The sequence below is a fragment of the Parambassis ranga genome, chromosome 18, assembly GCF_900634625.1.
Source record: "Parambassis ranga chromosome 18, fParRan2.1, whole genome shotgun sequence".
Lineage (NCBI taxonomy): Eukaryota > Metazoa > Chordata > Actinopteri > Ambassidae > Parambassis > Parambassis ranga.
In genome coordinates this window covers 5,218,005-5,242,581 of record NC_041038.1, presented here as the reverse complement: position 1 = coordinate 5,242,581, position 24,577 = coordinate 5,218,005, and the positions used below count along the sequence as shown (strand labels likewise).

Genomic DNA, 24,577 nt, shown 5'->3' with positions numbered 1-24,577 from the left:
TCTCAGTGCTGAAGGCGTCTGTCTTTCTTAGACAGAAAGTAAACAATGGAAATGTTGGAGGGTGAAGGGTAGAGGTGTAAAAATGAATGAGGAGAAACAAGAGTGAATGGATTAAACAACATAATTGTGTGTCAAAACAGCAAGCTGTCTCCTAGGTTGACCTTGTGGCTACTGCAGGGAAATATATTGACTATTAAAGATATCTGGTTCCATGCTGGTCTAATAGCATAAAAACTTCACATTTAAAGATAAAAAAAATAATATATAGGAGGACATTTAAGTAACAAAAAATCAATGGGATTGTGTGTTCAACCAGAAACATCAATATTATTAAAAATTCGAATCTGTCTTGCTGCAGATTTTAATTAATGAAGCGCACATTTTAAAATAGTCGCAATTTAAACTCTTTAAACTTTAAATAGTGTCTCTATGGATGGGATGTCATCATCTAATTCAGGATTACCGGTACCTGAGGCAGAAGGTTGTTGTTATACCTGCCCTACATGAGCCCCTCCCACAAGAACAAACCCTATTGTAGCAATTACCAATTAAGCTTATATTTCTATAGAAAAAAAATACTAAATAAAAAAATAATAGGTATCATCCCTGTTGTTCCCACACATAAATGTCAACCACGCACTTTGTGCTGCAATTTAAAAGCTGTTCATGAAAGAAAACACCCATGACAAAGTGTTATGGACTCGTCCAGTTCCTGCTTCCCACCCGGTGGCGACATCACGTGGACCACTTAGCAATGTTTGGGTAAGAAACATTGACAAAGGAAGTGTTTTTAATTTAAATGTGTAGTTAATTCCTGAAATTGCTCATAAAGAGACTTTGAAGTGAGAGTTTGACAGTTGCTAACTAACAGAATTGAGAAGTTGGCCCGAAAAAAGCTAGCAAGGTAAGCTTGCTAAATGTTGTCTGTTTATGCTAACGCAGGCGTTTTGATAGAGTGGTGCACAATATTATGATACAGACTGTCACCGTGGCACTGAGCCTTGCACAGGGATTATATGAAGGCCTTGAACGTAGTTTTGGGTTCTTGGAACGTGACTTTCTGAGGGAGTGAAGACATTTGTAGTTTTGACATTAAAGATATCAAGATAAAAGTGGTAGTGCTGAGAGACAGTATCTTCTTTTTTCATTGTCAACAACTGTTTTCATATTAATATATAATGCAATTATTTATCTGTGGATGGTGTTCACTCATGATAAGTAGCAGATGGACATGAAGAAGAAAATCACATTTTGTATATCCAGAGTTTGTGCTACTTGTTTCCACACTGTTTCATTCAACTCTCTGGTTTTGATCCATTGTTTTTTTTTTTTATAAGGCACAGAGCAGAGCCAAAAACCCTGCTGGTTGCAGTGATTGACTTTGACTTGTGTCAGAAGATATTCATCAGTCGGTTCATCAGGCTTGAGAAAACAAATTCCAGCCCTCTAATAAGCACATGGGTCTCGATTCTATCACACTCTAGCTGAAATTGTTTTACATGCGGTTTATTATGGATTAGCAAGTGTTGATATTGCTCTGACTCGAGGCATTTTAGGACTTCTTAATCCTTAGACCCTTCTCCCCCACTGTGAATCTAAATCGATACTCTTTAAATGTTATATGATGTTTTAATTTTCAGCCACAGGCGGTGTTATTGGAGTCTGGTTTGAATCATTGTGTGTATTTTTATTGTGTGAGGCTCTACATGGACGTTGGTGTACTATTTTAATTTGTTGTGTGGCCACTTTACCAACAGTGCACCATGACATGTTTCTCAGATTAAATCTTCAGGCTGACTGCTGCTTTGTCATTTTTAGTGCCTTGTATTTCCACGGTTATTTGCTGAGACAGAGTAAAGGTATGGCTAATGGTCTGCAGAGGGGAAGGCAAAGAAAGATCAATAGAGCGACCAGATCTGAACACAGAAGATTTTGAGAGTGTGTGTGTGATCGGTGCGAATTTCATTTGTTGTTAACATGCATTTTGTGGCCTAAGGCAGATGAAGTCAAAGCACAGAGAAAACGTTCTTTTGATCTCATCCATACCATTTCCTTTCACATTTACTGCTTATTTTCTCATCCCTCTCTTTCCCTTCATTTTTGTTTATCATCCTCCTTTGGCCACAAAAAAATCCTCTCCTGCTCTGTGTATCAGAGGCTGCTCGTGTTACCAGCATCCCCCTCCCTCTTTAGATACTTCTGACCACTGTTCCCTGTGGTCAGTAATGGCCTGCCATGGAGAGCGATCAGTCACACACAAACCCTTGATCTCTGACCTGTTTCTTTCCAGCAACAGTCTTCACAGAAGACATAAAACCTCCATTGATTCACACCCCTGTCTTTTCTCTGTCATCACATTTTTCCACCTGACTGTTTGATATGTGCGCACAAACACTACACAATAGTAAAAAATGATATTCCTGAAAATGAATAAATGAGGCTCTGTCTGCCAACTGACTCACTAGAAGTAAGAACACACTGCATTGCATGACAATCAACTACGCACACATAAAACCTATGATGTCAAAAATGACCTTAAAAAGAATGCAGAGTACGTAACCACATACGGCATTGTGTGGAGGCCCTCTCTCTCTCACTCTCTCACACACACACACACACACACATTCTGCCTGGCACATTTAGATTCTGCCCATGTTTTAGGCTAAGCTCAGTGTAATCATCTGCTTAACCTTTTGCTGGCTAAGTGTGTGTGTTGAGCGATATCGCCCCCTGTGGAAAAAATAGTCAGAAATAAAATAATCTAATGTGGCTGATAGGCTTAAATGTGCTTTTTAGGCTGACTGTAATGCAAACCATAAAACTCTATTTAGAATATTGAACAGTACCTTGTGGGTAATTAATTCAAGCATGAGTGGATGCATTGATATCACATTACAGGAATATCTTCATTGATTCTCCTAATGACTGAATGATTTTTAATTTTGCATAAATGCGAGCACTATGATTCTATATTAGTAGCTTGAGTATCCAAGAAAGACTTAAAAGACTAAATGTAATGGGTTCGATTGGATGAAAGTGAAGTTTAAAACAACACTCAGTGATAACCTCTGGACCTTTCAGTTTGAAGCTGTTATATAAAGTAATTTTATTTTAATGGGATGGAGTAGTGTAACATCACTCATCATCACAACCATAGCAAAACCCTTAAATGCAGAAAGTTCCACATAGAGGATTAGCATCACTTCTTTAGGTGAAAGCCTGGTGTTGGGTAATGCTGTCCTTTCACTCATGTCATTTTTATTCTCTTGTTTCTCTCTGTCTCTGCTTCACCTTTTCTTTTTCCTTCTGACCATTTTGCCAGGCGTCACGACTTGTCTAAATGTTAGCAAATGCTCACTGAGTGGTGCGTGCTGTTATGTCTGTGGACCCCTGCAGCTTCGACATTATTCATTTCCGGTGAGCAAACTTGGTAGCAGAAATGTAGTTTTTTGCTGTAACTATTCTGAGATCGTTTGCTTTAAATTTAAAATTCACCTTTAGTTTTTATAAGTCTGATTATGTTATTTAGGTGAATACTTTCTTCACTTTAAATATGATAAGTGAAGACTTTGTGTCAGAGTTGTTACTCTTTCTTAAATAGATTAACACCTTAATCCTCAAAGACTTAACTTCCTGTGTTTATTAATGCACCGTCACAACCATTGAACTGATTGCAGGACACTCTGAAGGTCGGCTTAGTTCAGAGAACACTCAGTTGTAAAAGGCTCTTTGGAGTTCACAGGTGCCAGGTTCAGTGGATTAGCAGCTGAAGCCAGCTAGTGCTTTTGGTGTAGAAGAGGCTGTTTGCATGCACTCTGCTGTTTGTGGCACACATCTTCATTTGCATAATTTTCAAAGCGAATAAGACTGTGAACTTTCAAACTTTCAACTCAAGCAGCTAAGGCAGAAAAAGGCAAATATTATTCTCACAACAAATTCTCAGTGAAACCAGAACCACACAGCCTGTTTATCTTACAGTGTTACCCAAAACTAAAAGTCTCAGTGGGTGGAAACTGATCCTACAAACTGATGTCTTTTGAGGTTCTTGTAAGTCTTAGTCTGACAATACTAATCCATCCTCCTCCTCTTCTTGTTCTCTAGATTAAGGAGTCAACCTGGATTTGGAGGGGGAGGCCTGGTCTCAAAGCTCCAGAGACAGGCAGCTGCTGTGGGCTTTGTGGAGCGTCAGTGCTGGTTTGTCTGAAGCAAAGATGACACTGACAGAGGCAGGTAAGAGAACCAGACAGAGAGCCTGACAGATTGTGTGTGTCTGAATGTGCTGATGCTGTGCTTTGCATGGTAAAAACATTGTGGTCTCATAGCATCAAGTAAACCAAGGCGGCTTCTATGCTGCACCTTAGATTAATTCAAGCTTTCTTGTTAGCAGTGCCACACCCAAGGATCTGAGAAGCAGCCCAGTTTAATGATTTTCAACGTCAGTGTCAGCAGTGCCTACATGCTTACTTACATACACAAACAGCAGTCCGACAAACACACACATGCAGAGCTGATCGTTAGGGCTTAGCCTCCGTAATGATCTCTTGTCTTCATTTGCCTCTGCCGCCTAATTGCTTGGCCACTGGAGGGGAGAAGGAAAATATCGACCGCTTTGACACAACAGTGCCACACATCTCAATCACACAGCTCTCTACGAGTGCAAAAAGGTCATGAGCCCTTGAGGAAATTGGCATGGCTGTCCACACTGAAAGGCATGACACCAGACACAATTAAATAAAAGAATCAACAACATTTTGAAATCACATTGGTCATGCAGTTGGGTACATATTGCTGGTGTTTAAAGGTAATATTTGGTATTTTTATATTTATATTTATTTGTATATTTATTTATATTTTTTAATTCACCACTGATGCCCCTGGTTGGTGGGGAAGTGTCTGTTGTAAGCCGTGCATGACTCCCATAGGGATCCAACAGGGGCAGTGTAAGTCAAAGTAGGAACATCTTCAGCTTAATGCGTTTGCCTCTGTAAATTAAAGTTACTTAAACTTTTAGAGGCTCCAGCTCCCTAAGATTTAAGCAATTTGAAAACTGGGTCCAGCCAAAGCTAACAGCATACTTACATACTGAGCAGACTTCAGGAACAGTCCTGGGAATACACTTCAGTAATAAAAACTTTGAATTTTTCCCGTGTTTGTTAACTTCCCAGATGGTCTTCGAAATAAATGAAAAAAGACTGCAAGAAAAATGGATCTGTTTTCACCTCCTAGGATTTGAATTGTTTGTTAAAAAGATAAACAAAAAGAAAACACATGGAAATATATAGTAAAATCCAAAATAGAAAATGTTAGTTTTCTTTCAAATATTTATTTATATTGATTCATCTTTATTTTTCTGCAGCAGCAGCTCAGAGGAAGGAAGATAAAATGCTGATCTAACATGCAGCCTTTAGGGAACGGCATCCCCCAACTCCCTGTCAAGCTTTCACTGAAAGCTGCTGTTTTCACAGCCTGAGATCAAACAGCTGACATAAACTCAATGAAAACTATTTTGAGATCAAGGACTTAATATCAATGTTTTGAGTTTTGATAGGGTACATAACAAGGCTGGTTATTTAGCTCACATCGCTCAGAGACATCTCCACATCTCCAAGAGAGGTCATCTGTGGTGTGCACGGAAAGCTACAGCAGCTCATAAAACAATGTGGTCATTTCTACAGTGCATCAAACATTAATGGCTTTTTTACAAGGGAAGTACCTTTGATTGGTGTCGTGTTCAAGGGCATGTTATCGGAGAAAGAAACTGAAACCACCATGGGATTCCCAGGTCAGGCAATACAGCGAGAACCAGCAGGATACATCGCTGACAGCGTACTGCTGTATGTAAAATGCTTGGATTACAAGCAGAAAGTGCTGCTGCTTCTTTTATCCCCACAATATTGCCATATAAGCCATAGTTTCACCATGATGTGCTATGGTATGGAATACTGAGTCAAAGGATAAATAAATCGGTGTAGAACAATGGTAGTTTTTTTTGGCATGTTTTCATTGTACACAGTGAATTTGAAATGAGGCACTCAAGGTGTGGGTAAGGTCAAGACTTTACTTTCTGCTTTAAATCAAGGGTTTTGGCAAATACACTTAAAATAAGAGAAAGAAAAGTTGCCTGTGGACACTTCTTATGTAAGTGATGTTTTGAGTTGGTGCTCAGCAATGCAGCATGCTGTTGATATTCATGAATATAACTGAGTTTATTTTCCTTTGCTTTGATGTTTGTCATTTCATTATTTCTGCTGTCTGCTTTGGTTGGACAGGGTTATGTCCATGTAAAGCACCCTGCTAGTCTGAGCAGTCAAATGCACAATACACAGCTGGTGTATTGCATCCTGCCAGGCAGCTCGGTCTCTGGTGATGAGTCATAAATGCTCAACAGTCACTCACCGCCTCCGTGTTGTTTCCCTGTTCCTCTTATGTCGTCTATTATTTTGATTGGATTAGATTTGGATGTCCTCATTTCTGTACGAACCAAACAAGGTAACAATCATGGAGAGAGGATTAGAGAGGGAGCAACTATATTTACAATCTTTACTCAAAGTGTGTAAACTGGGTTGTATTTACTAATTCTCTACAAGCACACATTTCTGGGATTTCATTACAGACACAAGTTTACTATCCTACCTAACGGATTGTACATTAAGACACATAACAGACTATAGACTGTCTATTTAAAATTAAAGTATTCTACAAACAATGTAGCTCAGTGCATTTTGTTAAAAACTCAAATAAGGATACAAAAAAACTGTACCACCTGTCACTGTGTCACCTGATTCATGTTTTCCAGGCAGGATGCTAACAGCTTCACTGTCTCCAGGAAGAGCCACAGTGAGGTCACAAACCTGGTAAGTTTTAACAACATCCTGTTTGTCATAAAAGCATTACTATACATACAGTATGTGCTTAAATAGAAATCCTGAAGGAATTTCAATTTGCCCTGCCCCCCTTTCCTCTCCAGTGCTTTCCTTGATAGGACTGGGGAGATACTCATGCTTGACGAGTCAATGTTAATTAATATGCTGCGCCTTATGTGTACATTCTGAAAATATCAAAAGGCCAGAATCTTAGCAAAACTGATAACAGCTTGAAGGTCTGAATGTTTGCCTTTGCAGACAGGACAAAAAATAATTAAATTATACTTCCTGATCCAGCTTCAGGTCACGGTCAGATCCCAGCAGGCCAAGTCAAAGAAAAGAAATAAAAACCCTGGGCTAGACTGGAATCAGCTTAACTGTACTTTTTGTCTGTGTGTGTACTTGTACATTTCAGAGTCAGCATTTCCTACAAGTTAAATTGTCAATGGTGGGAGAACAAATCTGCAGTGGTGTCTAAGGGTGTTTGGATAATGAGCAATTTGTTGTGTTAACAAAGCAGTGGATCACATTGGATTTGAAGTTAAAATGCTGACTCTCAACTTCACATTTGAAGTGTTTACTTTTTGCACCCCATTTTAGGAGATATTGATCTTTTCTAGTAAATATGTAATCTTCTTAATTATGTTTAGCATTTTGTGAGTAATTTCACTCTTTCTTGACAATATTTGCTGCAGTATAACAGTAATACACCTTTTTTCAGACAGGGAGGCTGTTTTTACTCTAATTGGTAGCTAGAGTCCAAAATTTTGCTATTTTAGTGTTTTGGGTGTTTTCCATCAGTTCACATTGAAGCCTCTAAAGAGGTTTGGGAAACTGATTAAATTATCAAGTATCATGTTTAGCTAAAGTGGCAAAATTAAGTAGAATCTCACACACACACACAAACAGAGAAAGAAAGGTAGAAAAAGAACAGTGAGAATATTGCCAATCTCCATGGAAACAGCACTGCTCATTTTCTCCTCTCCTTACCCATCACTTCGCCTCACAATTAAGAGTGACGTGTGCTCCCCAGTCACACCCAGACAATCTTCTGTGTGAATTTAGTTATTCACTGTTTATATAGGAAGATTAGCTCCTCAGTTCTGGCTCCTGGAAACACTTTGATGCTAAGTAGCATGTGTGAAAATTCCATCTTGAAGTCCAGGCGGGCTGTATTTTCAGCACCTAATTTGTGATGGTATCAGGGCTGCATGCTTCATTTGCTTTGGAGATTGGAGTCTTTCAGCCACTTCAGTAATCAGATATTTTATTACCTTTGGGGAGTTTTCTGTGAACGCTCACATTAGATTTGATTGTTATCTTGTTTTTTTATTTAAACCCGGGATTACTAACACATTTGATGTTCAGAATCATTTCTGATGCCTCTGCAATGGTTTGCAATTGGTGGAGTTTGATGTGCTATAAATGACAGAAAATGCATTGTAATTCTCATTGTTGCACTAAAAGAGACATTAGACTGTAGAAATACATTGTTTTGGCTTGCATAATTTGCATTTTAAAATGAGTGCACAAGCGTCACACATTGTGCAGTTCTTACAGGCAGTCAGCAATAGGTGAAAACCAATTGTGGTGACATTTACTATAGAGCAAAAGCAAAGGTCTTGTTGTCAGGTTGCATCAAAGAGGTCAGTATTTAGTTACTGTACAACACACCTGTGACCCATTAGTGTAGCTAAGCCCAAACTGTCCACTGTATGGCTCCACCTTCTGCAGTGTGTTATGTTGATGTCATCAGTGGGCTGTGTTAGAATGAGAGGAACCAGCAGACATAATTAATATTGAACACTGTGGCCCTAATGTAAAGCCTATTAGCAGCTGCATGCATATGTGTTTATTGTATTAAAAATAGATTTATTGGTCAGAATGCTACCTTCCAATGTTTGTCTGCATCTCTTCTTCTCATTACTGCCCACTCTGGTGTGTGAACCTTTTCTTCAGCTTTATAGTCGGTGATTGATGGAATGAACCAAGGAGCAGAGATGGGCAGAGGGAGGCAGATGTAATTTTTGCAGCAAATAAAAATGGATAGAGCGAGGAAGATGGAGGAAGCAAGATAGAAAGGGATGAGCTGTCAGGGGTATGTGAATGGCACCACTTTTAAATCCCTGCTTTTCTGCCTCAGATGGAGTGTAAAGATGATCTTTTTCGATGGTATCCAACATGCTGTGATTGCTTTCACTTGCTGCACTTTGGGCCTGCTAATGGATGCGCACCGATGCCCATACATGCACACACACAAGTCCCATTTGTCTGTTTATCAAGTGGAAGCATTTTTATTCAGGCCTTTTAGTCTGCTGTCTACAAAACTGGAGAAGGGTGACCACAGGAGGTAGATTTACAGGTATGGTGCACATAAACACCTCCATACACCTTTCTCTGAACTCAAAGTGCTCCCAGCTGTTCTAAAAGTGGAAACAAAACACAAGAAACAACCTTTTTAGAGGCTGTGCTTGTTAAAGCTGAAGTCAAATGTAAAGTAAGAGTCTTAAGATGTTTCAGACGAAACTGTGTCAGCTGTGTCTCGGAGAAGTTATCTGAATTATACATTACACTGTTTGGAAAAACTTAAGATAACAAAACGACCACTAATGGCTTTTCACACGGAGGAAAGACACACATTCATACACTCGGTACCATAAAAAGTGGATGAGGTGGACAAACAGTAGGTGACAAAATGTGACATTGACAAGAGAAAAAGAGGCAGGAGGAACAGAGGGATTGTGAAATGTGAAAACAGCAGGACTGAGGGACTTCCTTTTCTTGATTAGTGCTGATGGTGCTGGACTTTGTTCTTCACTGGGACTCAAACGCTGAGTGAATACATTACCCACCAGTTTATAAGTCACCCCCTTAAACCTCACTGGAGAGGGAAGAGGGAGAGGAGGAGGAGACGGGTTGATCCAGGAGGAAGGAGAGAGAGAAGCAACAGGAGTGAAAAGAACAAAAAAACAAGTTTTAGCACTTTAGCACTCACTAAATATTTATTAGATTTGTAGTGGTGGAGGCCAGCATCTGCACGGATGTGGATAGAAACCAAATCAGAGGTGGTGGAGGCCAGCAGGAGTCATGCCAGCTTCAGCCGGTGTTTGTTGAAAACTCTGCTGTTGTGCACTGGAGACATGGAGCATTTGGATAAGTACATGCAGGGTAGGAAAATACTTGATTCATAATGTGATTAATTACAAAACTTTTTTCCAAACACTGGAAGCAAGTGTTAAATTACCAGTCATAAAAAATGACTCAGAAATGCCTACTTCACTATTAAAATACGCAGATGTAATCATTATACAACTCCCACGGTGCGCTCTTCATCCGACCAAAAACATAATCATCATTAAAATCCTATTCCGACTCTTTTACAAAACCCTGAATTGGCATCAAGAAGTCCAACTGAGAAATAAGTTTTGCGCTGCAGTTTGCTTCCTTAGTTAACAACATCTGTGGAGTGCTGTTTTCATGGACTGTGTTTTTCTTCTGTGTCCTCAGACAAGCTGTTTGTGCTGCAGCTGGGGGTGTGGGGCCTGAGAGGGGTGACCAGGGTGATTCTAGCCAACAACCCGCTGAGTGGTGCTCTCATCCTGGCTGCACTGTACTGGGCTTCCCCGTGGCAGTGCCTGCTGGGAACTCTGGGACTACTGGCCTCTACGCTTACAGCTGTTATCATGGGACAAGACAGGTGAAGTAAAATACATTTACATGGACTTTAAATTGCTGAGAAAGTATTGGAGATCCAACTGAAAAATTCCACATTGTCCTTTGACGTGCTTGTCTCAAATAGTTAGGTGAATAATTGCTGGTATATGTTCCTAAATCTATGAGCAGCTCTGTGACTCTTTAACTATCCCAAACCTCACAGCTTAATCCTTGTCTCAATATTTATGTCACACAGTGAAAAACAGTGTAAGAATTAAAAATAATTTTAGTCAAACTGGAGCTCATAACATTTTCAAGTTTGACACGCTGAATAAATTTAAAACCCTTTTGACCCTAGGGTCAACAGTTTTTTTCACTGGAACAAATAAAAAGCTACTGGTATGCTAATGTATTTTATTTTAGTTTAGTTTAGTTTAATGCATGAGTGTGATACTAACATTTTGTGACATGTTGTGAGTCTTCCTGTTTTGTTTGGTTGTAGTAACGAGGTGGCAGCAGGTCTTCATGGTTTTAATGGCATGCTGGTGTCTCTGCTGATGGGCGTGTTTAGCGCTGCTGGTGACTGGTACTGGTGGCTGCTGCTGCCTGTCTGCCTGGGCTCAGCTACATGGTATAGCAAACGCATACTACTTAAAACATAAGAAATTAAGCATGTGTAAAATGCTATCCACTCTCTTTTCTATAGCGTCATTCTGTTCAGCGGGCTCACCTCTTGGTTGGATCGTTGGGACTTGCCTGCTGCTGTGTTCCCCTTTAACATTGTCATCATCCTCTACCTCCTTTGTACTGGCCCACACAACCCGTATTTTCCACACCATGCAGCCACACTACCAGGGGCGTTGGAGCCCAATGGCACAGAGCTGATTGCATTAGAGGTAAGTGTTTTTTTTGTCTAAATAAAAGGGGATGCTGCTGAATTGGTGATTTGTTTATAAAGCTGAACTTAGTTGAAAAGATAAAAAGTTATGAAGATCTTGAGGAATCTCCACTATGTCAGAATTTAGACTTTTAGAATTTCCCTTTTTTAAAACTTAAAGGACTTTTTTACTCAAACAAATGCATCATATATATATATATATATATATATATATATATATATATATATATATATATATATATATATATATATATATATATATATATATATATAATATTATGTTATATAATGTTACTATAAATAGAACCCATTTTCAGTAGTGCTTCTTATATTGGTGTATTAGTGTGTCCACTGGTGTAAAGGACAAGCAGTAATCCTGCTCTTAGTCTTGGATCAATGTGTCAAAACGCAGATGAGCAAATCCTGAAAAAGAGGATTGAAGGCCAGACACACTTAACAGTTCTCCACACATACTGAAAGTTTTATGGTAGTTTGAGTCCTGTGCAGCTTCCGAGAGGAACTGATATATACATCCAAGATATTCCAGAAGGGTTCGTATTAAGCAGCCAAAATAGGCTGGCAAGGGCTGAGAGCTTTTTTTCATGAATTTCCATTTCCATTTCATTTGCTAGTGCAGCAGTTGAAAATAGTACACACAGTTTTCACAAAGAACTGCACAGTGTGAACCCATTTGTATCTATTGATAACCAAAATTCTTATAAAATATAATCATGTTTTACATTGATTCTGCATGCGATAGACAGAAGAAGCTCATCAAGTCACATGATAGGAATCAGTGCAGCTAATTCTAGTCACAAAGATGACTATCAGCATAGAACAACTACTTTGAAAGGAGACCGCAGTTATCCTCAGTGCAGCTGCCGTGGTGCATTCTGGTCTCCTGTGAAGAAGTAACTGCTAAGAGCACAATATGCATAACATCAGCCAGCAATGAATCACCGGTTACTTAGCAACAGTCATGGTGGAGCTCCTGTTTGGAAATTATAATCAACCCAAATTTGTTTCACCACACAGCTCTGGGTAATTGAATGTCTGGTGTAGGTCAAGATTTCAGTGCAAATTAATGAGGTTATGAGATTATGTTAGGCTTTTATAGATGACACAAATCTGAGGCTATGATAGTTGGGATAGATGGCAGTCAGATTTCTAAGATGTAAAAGTTTAAGGTGATTTGGGGATTCAGCTGTCAGTTTGGCAAAATCAGGGTGAAAATGGCAAATACCCGACCTGAAATTCCTTTTCTGAATTCCTAGCTGAGTGTATATAAATAGTTTTCTTCAGCTTGTGAATTCACATGAAATGCACTTACCTTGAACTGCTTCTCACAATAATTCTGGCTGTCACCAGCTGCTGCACTTGGCGTTTGATCATGCATGCTGGAAGAGCGATGGAATTTTAATATGCGTGCGTTTGTTTGGACATGGTCAGAACAGATGATGTGATCTGAATCAGAAAAGCTTTGTAATGAATGTACATAATGATTACTTGAGCATGTGTGGTTATGTATCAGAGTTTGACAGTATGTGCCAGTTAATTGTGTTAAATGTTTTTGCATGTACATGGGCAGAAATTCTAAATATGCATGTTCATTGTGCAAATTTGGCAATCCCCTCTAAAGTACAATTATTCAGCTAATTGCATTTTGAGTGACAGCGGCACTGACAGGTCTCCTCTCATTATGCTTCTCTACAGATGTTTTGAAAGGAAATGGTTTGATAAAGCCACTTCAGCTGTGTTGCAACCAACAAGCAGTGAAATAGCAAATTATATTTGCCAGGAGTTTGAGAAGACTAGGGAAAAGTTAAAAGGCAACAACCCCGCATATCAGACTTGGATTTATTTGGTTATCTTACTTCATTGTTACTTCAAACTCTAACCCTCTGGAAACAACATACTGAAGGCAGAGACATGACCTAACTAGACCTGTGAGTGGGTCTCATGGCTATGATTTCCAAATGAAGTAGTTATATTTATGTGGCACAGAGCTGTGTATGTGTCTGCATATGATAATCTGCAAACTGACTGACTTCTAAACTAGATTAGCTACGCTGAGTAAACCCTCTCAGCGCTGCTAGGTGCCCTGAATATAGAGTCAAGAGTTACACACGATTCTATTACAAAGCATCACGCCCTGTAGCACAGTGTGTCCCCTCAGGTTATTACTTTCCACACGTTTCAGCTCCTCTATATTATTATTATTATTTCTCTCTGTATAATTCTTTAGTCTCTTCCTCTTTCCTCTTCCCTCCTGCCCTTTTAATTTTCCACATATTCCTGTTAATTTGCTTCTAGTTTCCCTCCATATGTGTGTCTCTCCTTAATGTTTCCTCTTTCATTTCATAAATTCCCTTTGGTCTGATACTTGAGAGATCTAAAAACTCTAAGTCCTTCTTTTTTATATCTCTGTTTCTCTGCTCTGCTCATGAAAATCTTCCTCCTCCCACTTCTTTCTTTAACTCCCTGTCCTTATAGTACACTTTACAATAAACAATGATGTTACCATACTCCATAGATAGATATAGATATTTGTTATGGTGTCTGTGATCCTCGTATAAACAATAACAATAACCTGTGAATCTCATCCTCCTTTACATTCCCTTTTATTCTTTCCTCCACCTCTATTTTTTTATTTTCTAGTGTTCTCTTCCTTCCTTTTCCTCCACCCATCTCCATTTCTTCCTTCCGTCTCCTCCTCTCATCTGGTTCTCTCCAGAGATGGCGATGACGTCGGTCCTATTTATATTTAATGTCTACAGCCTCAGTCACTCTGCTGAGAACGGCGCTCTGGCTGCATTTTCATGACAGCATATTTAATCTTACACATGCATCCACACAACGTGTACACACACGGTAGAGTGCACGCAGTGGCAGTGCTATAATTAAAGACCATTCATGACTTGTAAATATCAGCGACAGGCAGGTGCACCCATCACGTCACCATGGAAACTCTTCACTTCTGCACTGACTGTTGGGAATGCAGCACATTTGTGTGTGGTTGAGTGGGAGAAAAGAAGCTTTTTTAGACTGCGAAGAAAGTATAAATGACATAGTATGTGTATATAAGAATGTTTCCATTTTTTCTAATTCACATTATGTACAATCTTCTATAAATCGTCTGATTTGTCTTCGTCCTCAGGTGATACGTGGCATACCTCTTGGTGTAGGTCAGATCTTTGCCTGTGGATCCCTGGGGCCCTCCTTTCTCATCCTGGGAGCTGTTCTGCTTTACTCCCCCCTGTTGGCTGTCCATGCTCTGTTAGGATCAGCAGTTGGAGCTTTGGCTGGTGAGCCTTAATTTGTATGTTCATGTGTCAGCGTGTGAGAGTAATACACAATGGGCCTTGTTAAACATCCTTTCATCCATCCATCATCCTAAACCGCTTCGTCCGGCAGTGCAAGGTTACAGGGGGCTGGAGCCTGTCCCAGCTATTTATAGATGAGAGGCGGGGTACACCCTGGACAGGTCACCAGTCCATTGCAGGGCAACATGCACAGACAGACAACCGTTCACACTCAAACTCACACCTACGGGCAATTTAGAGTCACCAATTGACCTACCAAGCACATCTTTAGTACGTGGGAGGAAGCCGGAGCCCCAGAGAAAACCCACACAGACACAGGGAGAACTCTTATTACACATTAGAGGCAGATATACCATTTTCAGAATCTGACACATGCAATAATGTTCTCGGTGACTCTAGATTGTCTTTGCTAAGCCTAAGACAACATTTGAAGCATGAAGTCAGAAATGTAAAGCTTGGATGAGGACATGTGTGGTAAACTTTGCATCATAGGTTTTGACAGAAAGCAGGGGGAGAGAGAGAGACTCCACAAGGCCTGCTCTAACATGCTGAGATTTTCCAAACTTCAGAATCCATCCGTTATGTGCTGTGGACACATGGTGTTAAGATTGAATGATCATACAGATGTTTGAAATCGGTGCGTTTTTTTTTTGCGTATTTTTGTGTACCTCGTTTCAATTCTTCTTCAATTCTACTTCATCTCAGAGATGCAAAAAAATGCTCTGCTGTTCTACCTTTTGTGCCTTGCATGCAGAACAGTGAGGGCTCATAAAACAGTGCAGCAAATGGTGTTTTAGCATAAATCTACAAGCTTAAAGCTCACAGAGATGCTGAAAGCTTTTTAAGCCTATATATTTGTTACCATGGATGATTGGTCGCCGAAACTATGCTCTGCACTCATAGTTACACAATTCACTGTACCAGTAGCATAATGCAGCATCATAAACTTGTGACTTAGGTGACATATTAAAACTTCCATTTATGAAACCATCACTCACAACCCAAATAGATTGTAGGTGGAGGTGTCTGCAGGGTAAATGTTAAATTACAATACATTTTAACAAGATCAGAGTCAGGTAAGGTTTATGAATCCCTTTGGCAATAAGATGGAATGTCACCAACAGATGAATAAATATAAAACAGTGGCGACAGGAGCATTCTGTCCTCCACAGCTACATGAAACACAAAGCAATTAAAGCAATAACACTGCTGGCTTATACGCAAACAAACAGGCCTGTGGCTGTATAATGCCTTTTACATCTGCCACACTGTGACTCTAATCAAAGATAGGAAATGCTATGCATTTTCTTTCGCTTCAATAAGTTCCATACAGTGTCCTTAAATACTTGGTGTGTATGTGTTCATTTGTGTGTTTATGTGTGTTTGTAACTATGAGTCATACTGTACAAAAAAAAAAAACAGAGAAGTGGGAGTAAGCCTGTACATAGAGTACACGCAAAGAGTGGACAGATGCTAACAGTGGAAGGCACACACTGCAATAAAAATTGCAGTGTGAGAAGAAAGTAATCAAAGAGATGTGACTGTAATGAGCTTGTGTAGGCAACAGAGCCAGGAGGAAACCTCCTGCTGGAGCACAGTAGCTAAATGCATACAAGCAAAATGTCACAGTGTCTGTTGCTGTCATTTGCACTTTCTCTCGTCCTTACGGTTTCATTGCTTTTTTTTAAATACCAAAATACAGTCATTAGTAGCTCATCCAGCAGACAGTCCTTCTTTTCTGGATAATAATTTAAGATGTTTATATGAATTTCTGATGGCTTACACTGTACTTTAAATGGCAACAAATCCTTCATGGATTTGTATTTCAGGGCTGAGGGTTTTGGAAAGAAAATGCATGCGGTGTCCTAAATATGATCCTGAAAGTGGTGCTGTTTGTTGTTAGGCTAAACTTCAAAAGAATGTGATGATGATAACTAATTATCTGTTGTTAGAGACTGCTGAGTTTGGTGAACTGCCTGCCATGAATATATGTAAATGTCATCCTACACACATAAGCCACAAGCTGTGGAGCTGAGAGGGCTAAGAATGTAAACAAGTGCTGCAAGGTCAGATTCAAAACTTAATCCTGCCTGACAGAGAAGCAGAGAGGAAGAGAGGCATCAAGTGAAGCAAGTGACAGATGGAGATTGAAAAGACAGAAAGGGGATAAAGAGTTTAAGGGGGGAAACAAAGGATGGAGCATATATTTAAAAAGCGACATAAGAGAAAGATGGTTATAAATGCAGCAAAAAGAGAAGAAAGAAAGAGAAAAAGGAGACCCTGTGTGTGTGAGTGCATGAGGCAGTCATGGTCATGGTGCCGGCTTATGTTTAATATCAAAGGCCTTTAGTTTTTGAGAAAGTTTGACAGACAATAAATGTGATGATGACAGGGATTTAGAATCACGGTACCTTTCTGTGTGTAATGACCTCATCAGCAAAAATGACAGATATAGATATAGACCTGTCACTCAAACCATTGTGGTGTAAACTATTCCCATGAGGGGTTTCCAGAGGAGGAGCTCAGGGGCTGTATGTAGGCCAGAGCCTGTCTACCTCCTGCTGCATTCATATCCTAACAGAATAATTGAGAAATGCTTCAAAGAAGAATCAAATCCTGAAGGTAAAAGGAAGTGAGGCAGTTTGAGAAGTCAACTGGGGTTCAGTGAATACATTTATTTGACTAAAAAACAAGGAGCTTTTTAAAGACCTTTACTACATGATAATGTTGTAATATTTAGGGATGCTTGTGCCATCTCCTCTTTAGAAGGCATTTAGAGAGGGCATGGTAAGAGCTCACGCACACTTTTGCAATTTTCTTATAGCTGTTGGTTAAAGTTTTTTTCAAAACTGTTCAAACCTCTTGAGTGTTACATAAGATGCTTCAAGAAGATGAACTGTCGATACACAGAGTTGGGCATGAATGTAGTATTTACTGTAATTCACTGGGCTGAGCCATTTCAGCTGTCTGTTTAGAAACTTTCTTGGTCGGAGAATGGCACCAGAGATGTGGGTCTATTGGGACTGGCTCACTTTTGTAGCCAGCCTCATGTTTGTAGCACTTGTTTCATTAATTAGATTTTATAGGAAGAGTTTTCGTGTGTATATAAATCCCCTCTGTGGCTGAGAGAGACTGAGAGGGAGCAGCAGGTTTCAAGCAAGCTAGAGGGCAAATAATAGGAGGGCGGTGCATTAGTGAGAACAAAGCAGTGAAAGAGAGAAATAAAAAAAGACATTCATATCTTTGCAAGCTGCCACGTTGCCTAATTTTGTTGGAGTGCAGCTGAAGAGTACACTTAACCCTGTCCTCAGTTGCTCCTCTTCTCTGCTTGTCTGTGCAGCACAGCCCAGTCATCGGTCAAACCGACGCACGGACCTAGAGCTTTTTATACAGCCATGACAAAGCACAGAGCAGAGGAGAGAAAGACGGACAGACAAATAACACACTATGCTGACTTTATTAAGCCCTGTCCTCACACTGTTATTGACTGAGGGCTACACATTACTAGTGATGATGCCTCACTTTAATATATTATACTTTCAGTTATTGTTATTGTTTATACGAGGTTTAAAAAAGATTAAATGTAACTTGCAAAAATGACTTTTATTAGTATATATGCATTTTCAAACGAAGAGATGTCCCAAGAAAGTGGGACAAATGGAAAAGGATCAGAGACTAATAACACTTTCAGTAGATAGCTGTAGCAGTAAAACACTGCATGTATAAACAGTTCCTGCTGTTACCTGGACAGTGTTAACAAATTAGCCTACTTACAGAGCAGCACCCATAAACAGTTTTCCCCTATTTAAAGGCATCAAAGGACACTGTGATGGATTCAACGGCTGAATGAAGAGCAAAGGCCAAAATGCAAAGTTAGCCATGATGCACTAAGCCAGAACAACAAGGCATTAGGTACAGTTGATTTCAGAGACCTCCATTCAGTCTGCAGATGGTCGTCGTGGTAAGATGCAGGCAGGTGGGGAGGAGAGGCATCTGTCTTGATTTGATAAGAACACTCTGACTCATTCTATTAGCATACATAACAAAACACAGAGGACGCACACTCACAGATATGGAAAATGTTAGTATCATCTGGGGGCTTGTTCCCACACCGTCATTAGTCTTGAATGACCCCCTGATTTCATAAGGAATAAGCGTAACAAGGGAAGTACTGAGAGAGAGAGAGAAGAACTCAGAATGAACAGAGAGGTGGTGAGGCAGATAATCTATTGTGGAATGAGGTAGAGATGGGTGCAGAAGGAGCATTTGAAAAAACAACTGCAGGAGGATGTGGCTGTAAGAGGAGAAAAAAACAGAGAAGAGGGAGACTGGATGAGAGTAATACAGGAGACATACAGAGTGAGGAGGCAGCACAGGGGTGTGGTCAGTCTGCTTCATTACCAGACTACTAAACTGCAGCTCCCAGTGCCAGAGAATAAGGAAATCAATCATAGCACAGCCTCAGGGTTATTTATCTACAGATTGAAAATGTATGGTTCTCTCACAAAATCCTGCTGTGTTAATACAGGGAAGGTATGTGCTGCAGCTGCACTTTACACTGCTGTAATGCATCCTGTCTTTATGTTAGGCATCCTAAAATCCAGATGTGATCAATAATGCTACTGTCAGTATCGTCACATGTTAGCATGCCACCCTACAGCACATTTGGCCTTGTGCACATGTGCATAAATAATAAATACTGAGAGCAAATGGAGAGTAGGAAGGTCGCACGTCTGCAGACAGCATTCAGTAATATTTTATGAAATTACTCGGGTAAAAATACACAGTGTCTACTGCAGAGTTCATGCTCCCATATATAAAAACAGTTGACAGTTATAACACTTGTCTCTCAGGGTCCTCTCTTTGTGTGCAGCAACCTGCAAAAATACACAAATGTAACATGAATTAGCATACTGTGCAGTTTTTAAGGGCATTGTTACAGTGAGGTGTAGATTCTAACAGTGTGTTAATCATTAATAATGGCTCTTGGAGATTGAATAGTCTGCTTATAAACTTACCCTCATGGTTCCCATATATTGTATCTTAATCACTTTGCTTCTCTCTTGACATTTCCTCACTCGCTGTGTGATGAATTACCATTCACTGAACATTGATTATTTAATGGTGCCCTAACTATTAATCTGCAACTTTTCATAGAATGTTTTGTCTTCCAATACTTAGATGAATAATTTAATATGTAATGACATCATAATAGGCAAACAATAGCATGCTGCTGATGTAATGAGCTGCATTATATTAATAATGGGCCTTTGTGTTTGGATAAATGAGGGGTGTAAACATGCAACCAATGCAAATTAAGTCATTTATTATACCATTTCAAATGGATTAAAGGTAGGGTAGGAGAGTTCCTTCTGATGCACCTTTTGTTAAATTAGTGTAACTTCTCTTTATAACCCGATAGCAACCGATTAGTTCGGCAGTTTCGCATTAAAACAAAGAATATTAATCATCTGTGGGAGCTATAAAATGCTAAAAACATCAGCCAATCCTCTGGGTGGACCCTGCGCGGAGTATTGGCTGGCTGTCACTCTCTTCCTGCTCTGTGTTGGGCACATGTTGTTTCACAGATAATTACTTTACTTTTGTTTTATGTAAAGATCATGGCAAACTTTCCCAAGCCTCTCCACCATGGTAACAGCATCCCAACTGGCCATAAACCAGTATTTCATTCACCTTTCCTAAGACAGCTACTGTGTTTAACCTTTTTTTTCATGTAAATAACAACAATTATTTTTCCTGTACTGAACTCAGTGGCCACACTCTTCGTGACATCATTTTTGTTGTTATTCGCCCTCACGTGTGTGGGTTGATAGTGCAGCTGTTCTGAAGGCCAGCAGGGAAAATGTCAATGCTTTTGGTCTCGCTGAGATTTATCTGGGTCAGCATGACCCCCCGTATGGTCTGCTTTTAGTCTGAGCACCGCAGTCTGGTGCTTGTCTTTTATGGACGTGAGGCAGAGGTAGGGTCTGACCCAAAACTCACTGCACACGGCAGTACCACCCAGAGGCTGAATAATAAAGGACAGAAAAATAGAATTGTAAGGTAAATTATTGCATTTAGTGTACAAATAAATGCCATTATTGTACAAATAAAAGTGGCATTTGTACATAAAATGTGTTCTGTGTAGTTGATCTCTCCCACATCCGTCCTTCTTCTTGCTCATACCGACTTATTACAGTAAGAGACCATTTATTTCGAGGGGCAGCTCCAGCATAAAAAGGGGAGACAGGCAGCTTCACTGTCAGCATTTCTCTTTGGCCTGGCTGCCCTCACCAAGACACAATTACGGCTGAACACAGATGGTCCTATCCAGCTCGAAAAAATCATGAATACAGGACACACAGCAGCCAAATTAGTGATGATTGAATAGGTCTTTTCAATATTCTCCATACTGGACTAGTTCTCTTTTCTACTGTGTAAATATGGGAGTACAGAAAAGAAAAATCAAGAATTTTCCTATTAGGTTACACACAAATCAAATATTACACAAGGCAACCACTCAACTGTGTGCATGTAGTACCACCACATGTGCAAGTTTAGTACTGCAGATTGTACAAGACAGTGTGTGTTGTTAATGCTGCTGCTGTTGTTTCTGCTCATTTTATTCCCAGATCTGCCAACAACTCTGACTCAGTTGTTGTTGTTTTTTTTCCACTCAGGCTTGTAAAGAATTATGTGTGTGTCTGGCAGGTTTATCTGTGGCTGTGCGTCATGAGTCCTTGTACTCAGGTCTGTTGGGGTTTAATGGCGCTCTGGGCTGCATGGCTGTCGGAGGACTCTTCTTCACTTTCAGCTGGAGGACCCACCTCTTTGCTATTGCTAGTGGTGACAAAAACACACACACATTTACAGATGCTGTTTTTTTATCTGTTGTCTCATGACAGTTATATAACACATGATTTAAAACACAAAGTACAAATTTATTATTCATAATTCAGTATGTGTAATAGCTAATGTTTGTTCATTAGTACATTTATTATAAAACTGTTGGACTTTAATACTGTAATTCAATAAAAATTCAATATATTTTTATTTGCACGTACACAATATTATAGTTGTTAATGTACTCAGCCACTAGGGGCCAACAAAACGAGTTTTTTTTCTCCCCACTTATTCCATTGGTTACAATGTTTTCCTTCTGTCAGATGAGTAATCCAATGTCTCTTCCCATAATGCTGAAGCATGTATCCTGTATATCAGATGGTAGCATATGATTGGTCAGTTTGGTCAACATTGTTGTTTTTATTAAACAGTTTACACAAGATTATCATGGGCACCTGCTTGTATGAAAGTGTGGGTCCTTTGGTTCACCAGGATGTTGCCTACTCATTCACTGCACCTCCCATTAGTCATCTGCTAAATCAATTAGATGCTGAACCAGAATCGTGTCTTATTAGGGAGAGGGAGGGCTCTATTTCATAAATGGGGATGCCAGCTGCTTCCAGAGTAATGAGTCTGTAAATTCAAAACAGCTAAATCAGCCTTCTCCTCATATCATGCAAGACCATTGCTTCTGTATTTATTTCCTCATTGCTTTCATAGTATATCCTGCTTTGTTTTTTATCTGCACATTTAAAACTATTGCATCGCTTTTTAATTACCTTCCTCTGTGCCGAATGGCTTTAATTACATACAAATGGTAACCGTGTCATTGTAATCAGACAATCTAAGCCTGATCTAATTGATCTATTTAGACTCTCTTCCCTATTCCATCTTTCACTCATGAGCACAGAAACACAATCCACCATGGAGACATTAGACCTGACCAGTTTGGCAGGAGCTAATCTGCTCTCATCAGGTAAATTGCTCTTCATTGGAGCTTCCAGTGTATCTACTATCGGGAGATAGTGCAGCCAACTGGCACTGTGCAGTATGTGCATTAGCAGACTGGACCAAGATGGAGGGTGAACATGCGCAGGATATATTTAGCCTATTCTGTTCTCTTCTGCCTGCAGCCTTCCTTTCTGCATATGCTGACATCGCCCTGAGCAATCTGATGGGAACTGTGAGTACACACAGAAATCTTTTTTCCTCCATAGTTTAATGCATAGGCTAAAATAGTTAGTGACTCATTTTTTACATAATCACCTAAAGGTGCATGTGTAAGCAATTACATCTGTATAACAACTCCTTCTACATTAGGCCAAAAACTTTTGTTGAGTCATCCTTCAGTTGTTTAACCATCCAATAACTCGATAGATTTGCTTCAAAATGTTATGCAAGCTAAATCCCACCTCCCAACAATGGTAAAACTTGATGACATGATTGAAGATAATGCTGCACCATGAACAGAGTTTTTGTCTCATCCTCTTCTCCCTCTTCTTCAATATTAAAAATCTCTGTTTCTCTCTCTCTTGTTCTGCCTAGGTGGGTCTCCCAGCATGCAGCTGGGCAGCGACTCTAGTATCCACACTGATGTTGTTGCTAAGTGGCAGTTTAACAGCGTACCGCATCCCTATTGGTCAAGTGAAGGCCCCCGAGCACAACCTGCGCTCCCGCAACCAATGGGAAGCTGGGAACACTGCAGAAAGGGAGAGCACAGATGTGTAGAGTGAGAATACTCAAACATACACACACACACGGTGTGTATTATACTCTCAGCTTCTGAATAGGATGGACTGGACTAAATATATATGCATTTTCAGATGAACATCTCAATATTGAAATCCAGACATTTTTTTTTAATAGTGTCAAATTTTCAGTACACCACAATACGGAAAAAGAACCATACAATGTAAAGGGAAAGAAAACATCTTTTAATAAGCATGAAAATCAACCAGTCAATAAAATCAGTTTTTAAATTGACATTAAATGACAGACTGAATTTTACTGTAATTTTTTAAACTCCTGCATTACCCTGCATAGGCATACTAGCACTCCACTGAAATTCAGTGTAAACACTGTACATGAAGCTTGATGCAGGCAGACAGTGAGACATTGACACAGGTGGTGTTTTTATGAACACAGTCAGCTGTTTAGGCCTGGATTTAAAGGCAACTGTTATTATTAATAATCATTAGACTTTCTTTTATCACAGTGCTTCATGTTGCCTGTGTTTTTCATGTCACCACTCCTCTTCCCACACACACGCCTACATACAACACGCAACTTTAAATTAGATCAACATAGTGTCACAAATTTAAAACATTTTATCTCATACAGGTGAAGTGGTGACCTTTTTCTAAAGATTTTTTTTCTTTCATGCATTTCTAGTTTGGTACTTTTATTATACACATCCGTATCATTACCACAGAGACAATGGTGATGAACTTGGTAACAAGAAGAAACATACAAAAGTGCCTTTCAGTCTGTGATTGATTGAGCATAATAGTAAAAAAAAAAAAGTAAAAATACTTGCACAAACAGTAGTTGTGTCTTTTTAAGCTGCATTACAAAAAAATGAACATTCATAGTTCTGTATACTTTCAGTTTGACTGTGAGTGCTGTTGTGCTTCTTTTAGCAGGATTGTGTGTGTTTGTGTGTCCGTGTGTGATCCACGGTGTTCATGATTTGTCAGAATAAAGGCAGAATGACACAACTGTCCTAATTTGTATAATTGGCATACATTCACACATGCATACACCCCATTTAGAGCACACACACACACACACACACACACACACTACCCATGCCAGTGTGTAGCAGTGTGCACACACTGGCAGTATTAAGACCATCTGACGTGTAAATGATGTGAAATTAGGTAGAGGTATCTGTCCAAGTGTAAACTTTACTGTGTGTATGAGTGTGTGTTTTTTGATGTATATTAGCATGCATTTTCATTTTCTTGCTATTTTCCTAAGTCTTTACAGCTATAATG

The 24,577-nt window shown here is 39.6% G+C and overlaps 1 protein-coding gene across 2 annotated transcripts; it reads left to right on the top strand.

Moving 5' to 3' along the window:
- Positions 1–9,764: 9,764 nt before the first annotated feature.
- On the top strand, positions 9,765–23,859 carry LOC114450992 (urea transporter 1). Of its 2 annotated transcripts, XM_028429486.1 has the most exons (8): positions 9,765–10,031; positions 10,371–10,560; positions 11,020–11,148; positions 11,224–11,413; positions 14,573–14,720; positions 21,450–21,584; positions 22,715–22,764; positions 23,127–23,859. In XM_028429486.1, exons 1-8 carry the CDS (start codon positions 9,905–9,907, stop codon positions 23,307–23,309), a joined length of 1,152 nt encoding a protein of 383 aa, XP_028285287.1. In that variant the 5' UTR covers positions 9,765–9,904; the 3' UTR covers positions 23,310–23,859. The 2 variants fall into 2 exon arrangements, with proteins under 2 accessions (XP_028285287.1, XP_028285288.1); XM_028429487.1 differs by lacking the exon at positions 21,450–21,584.
- The last annotated feature ends 718 nt before the right edge of the window (positions 23,860–24,577 follow it).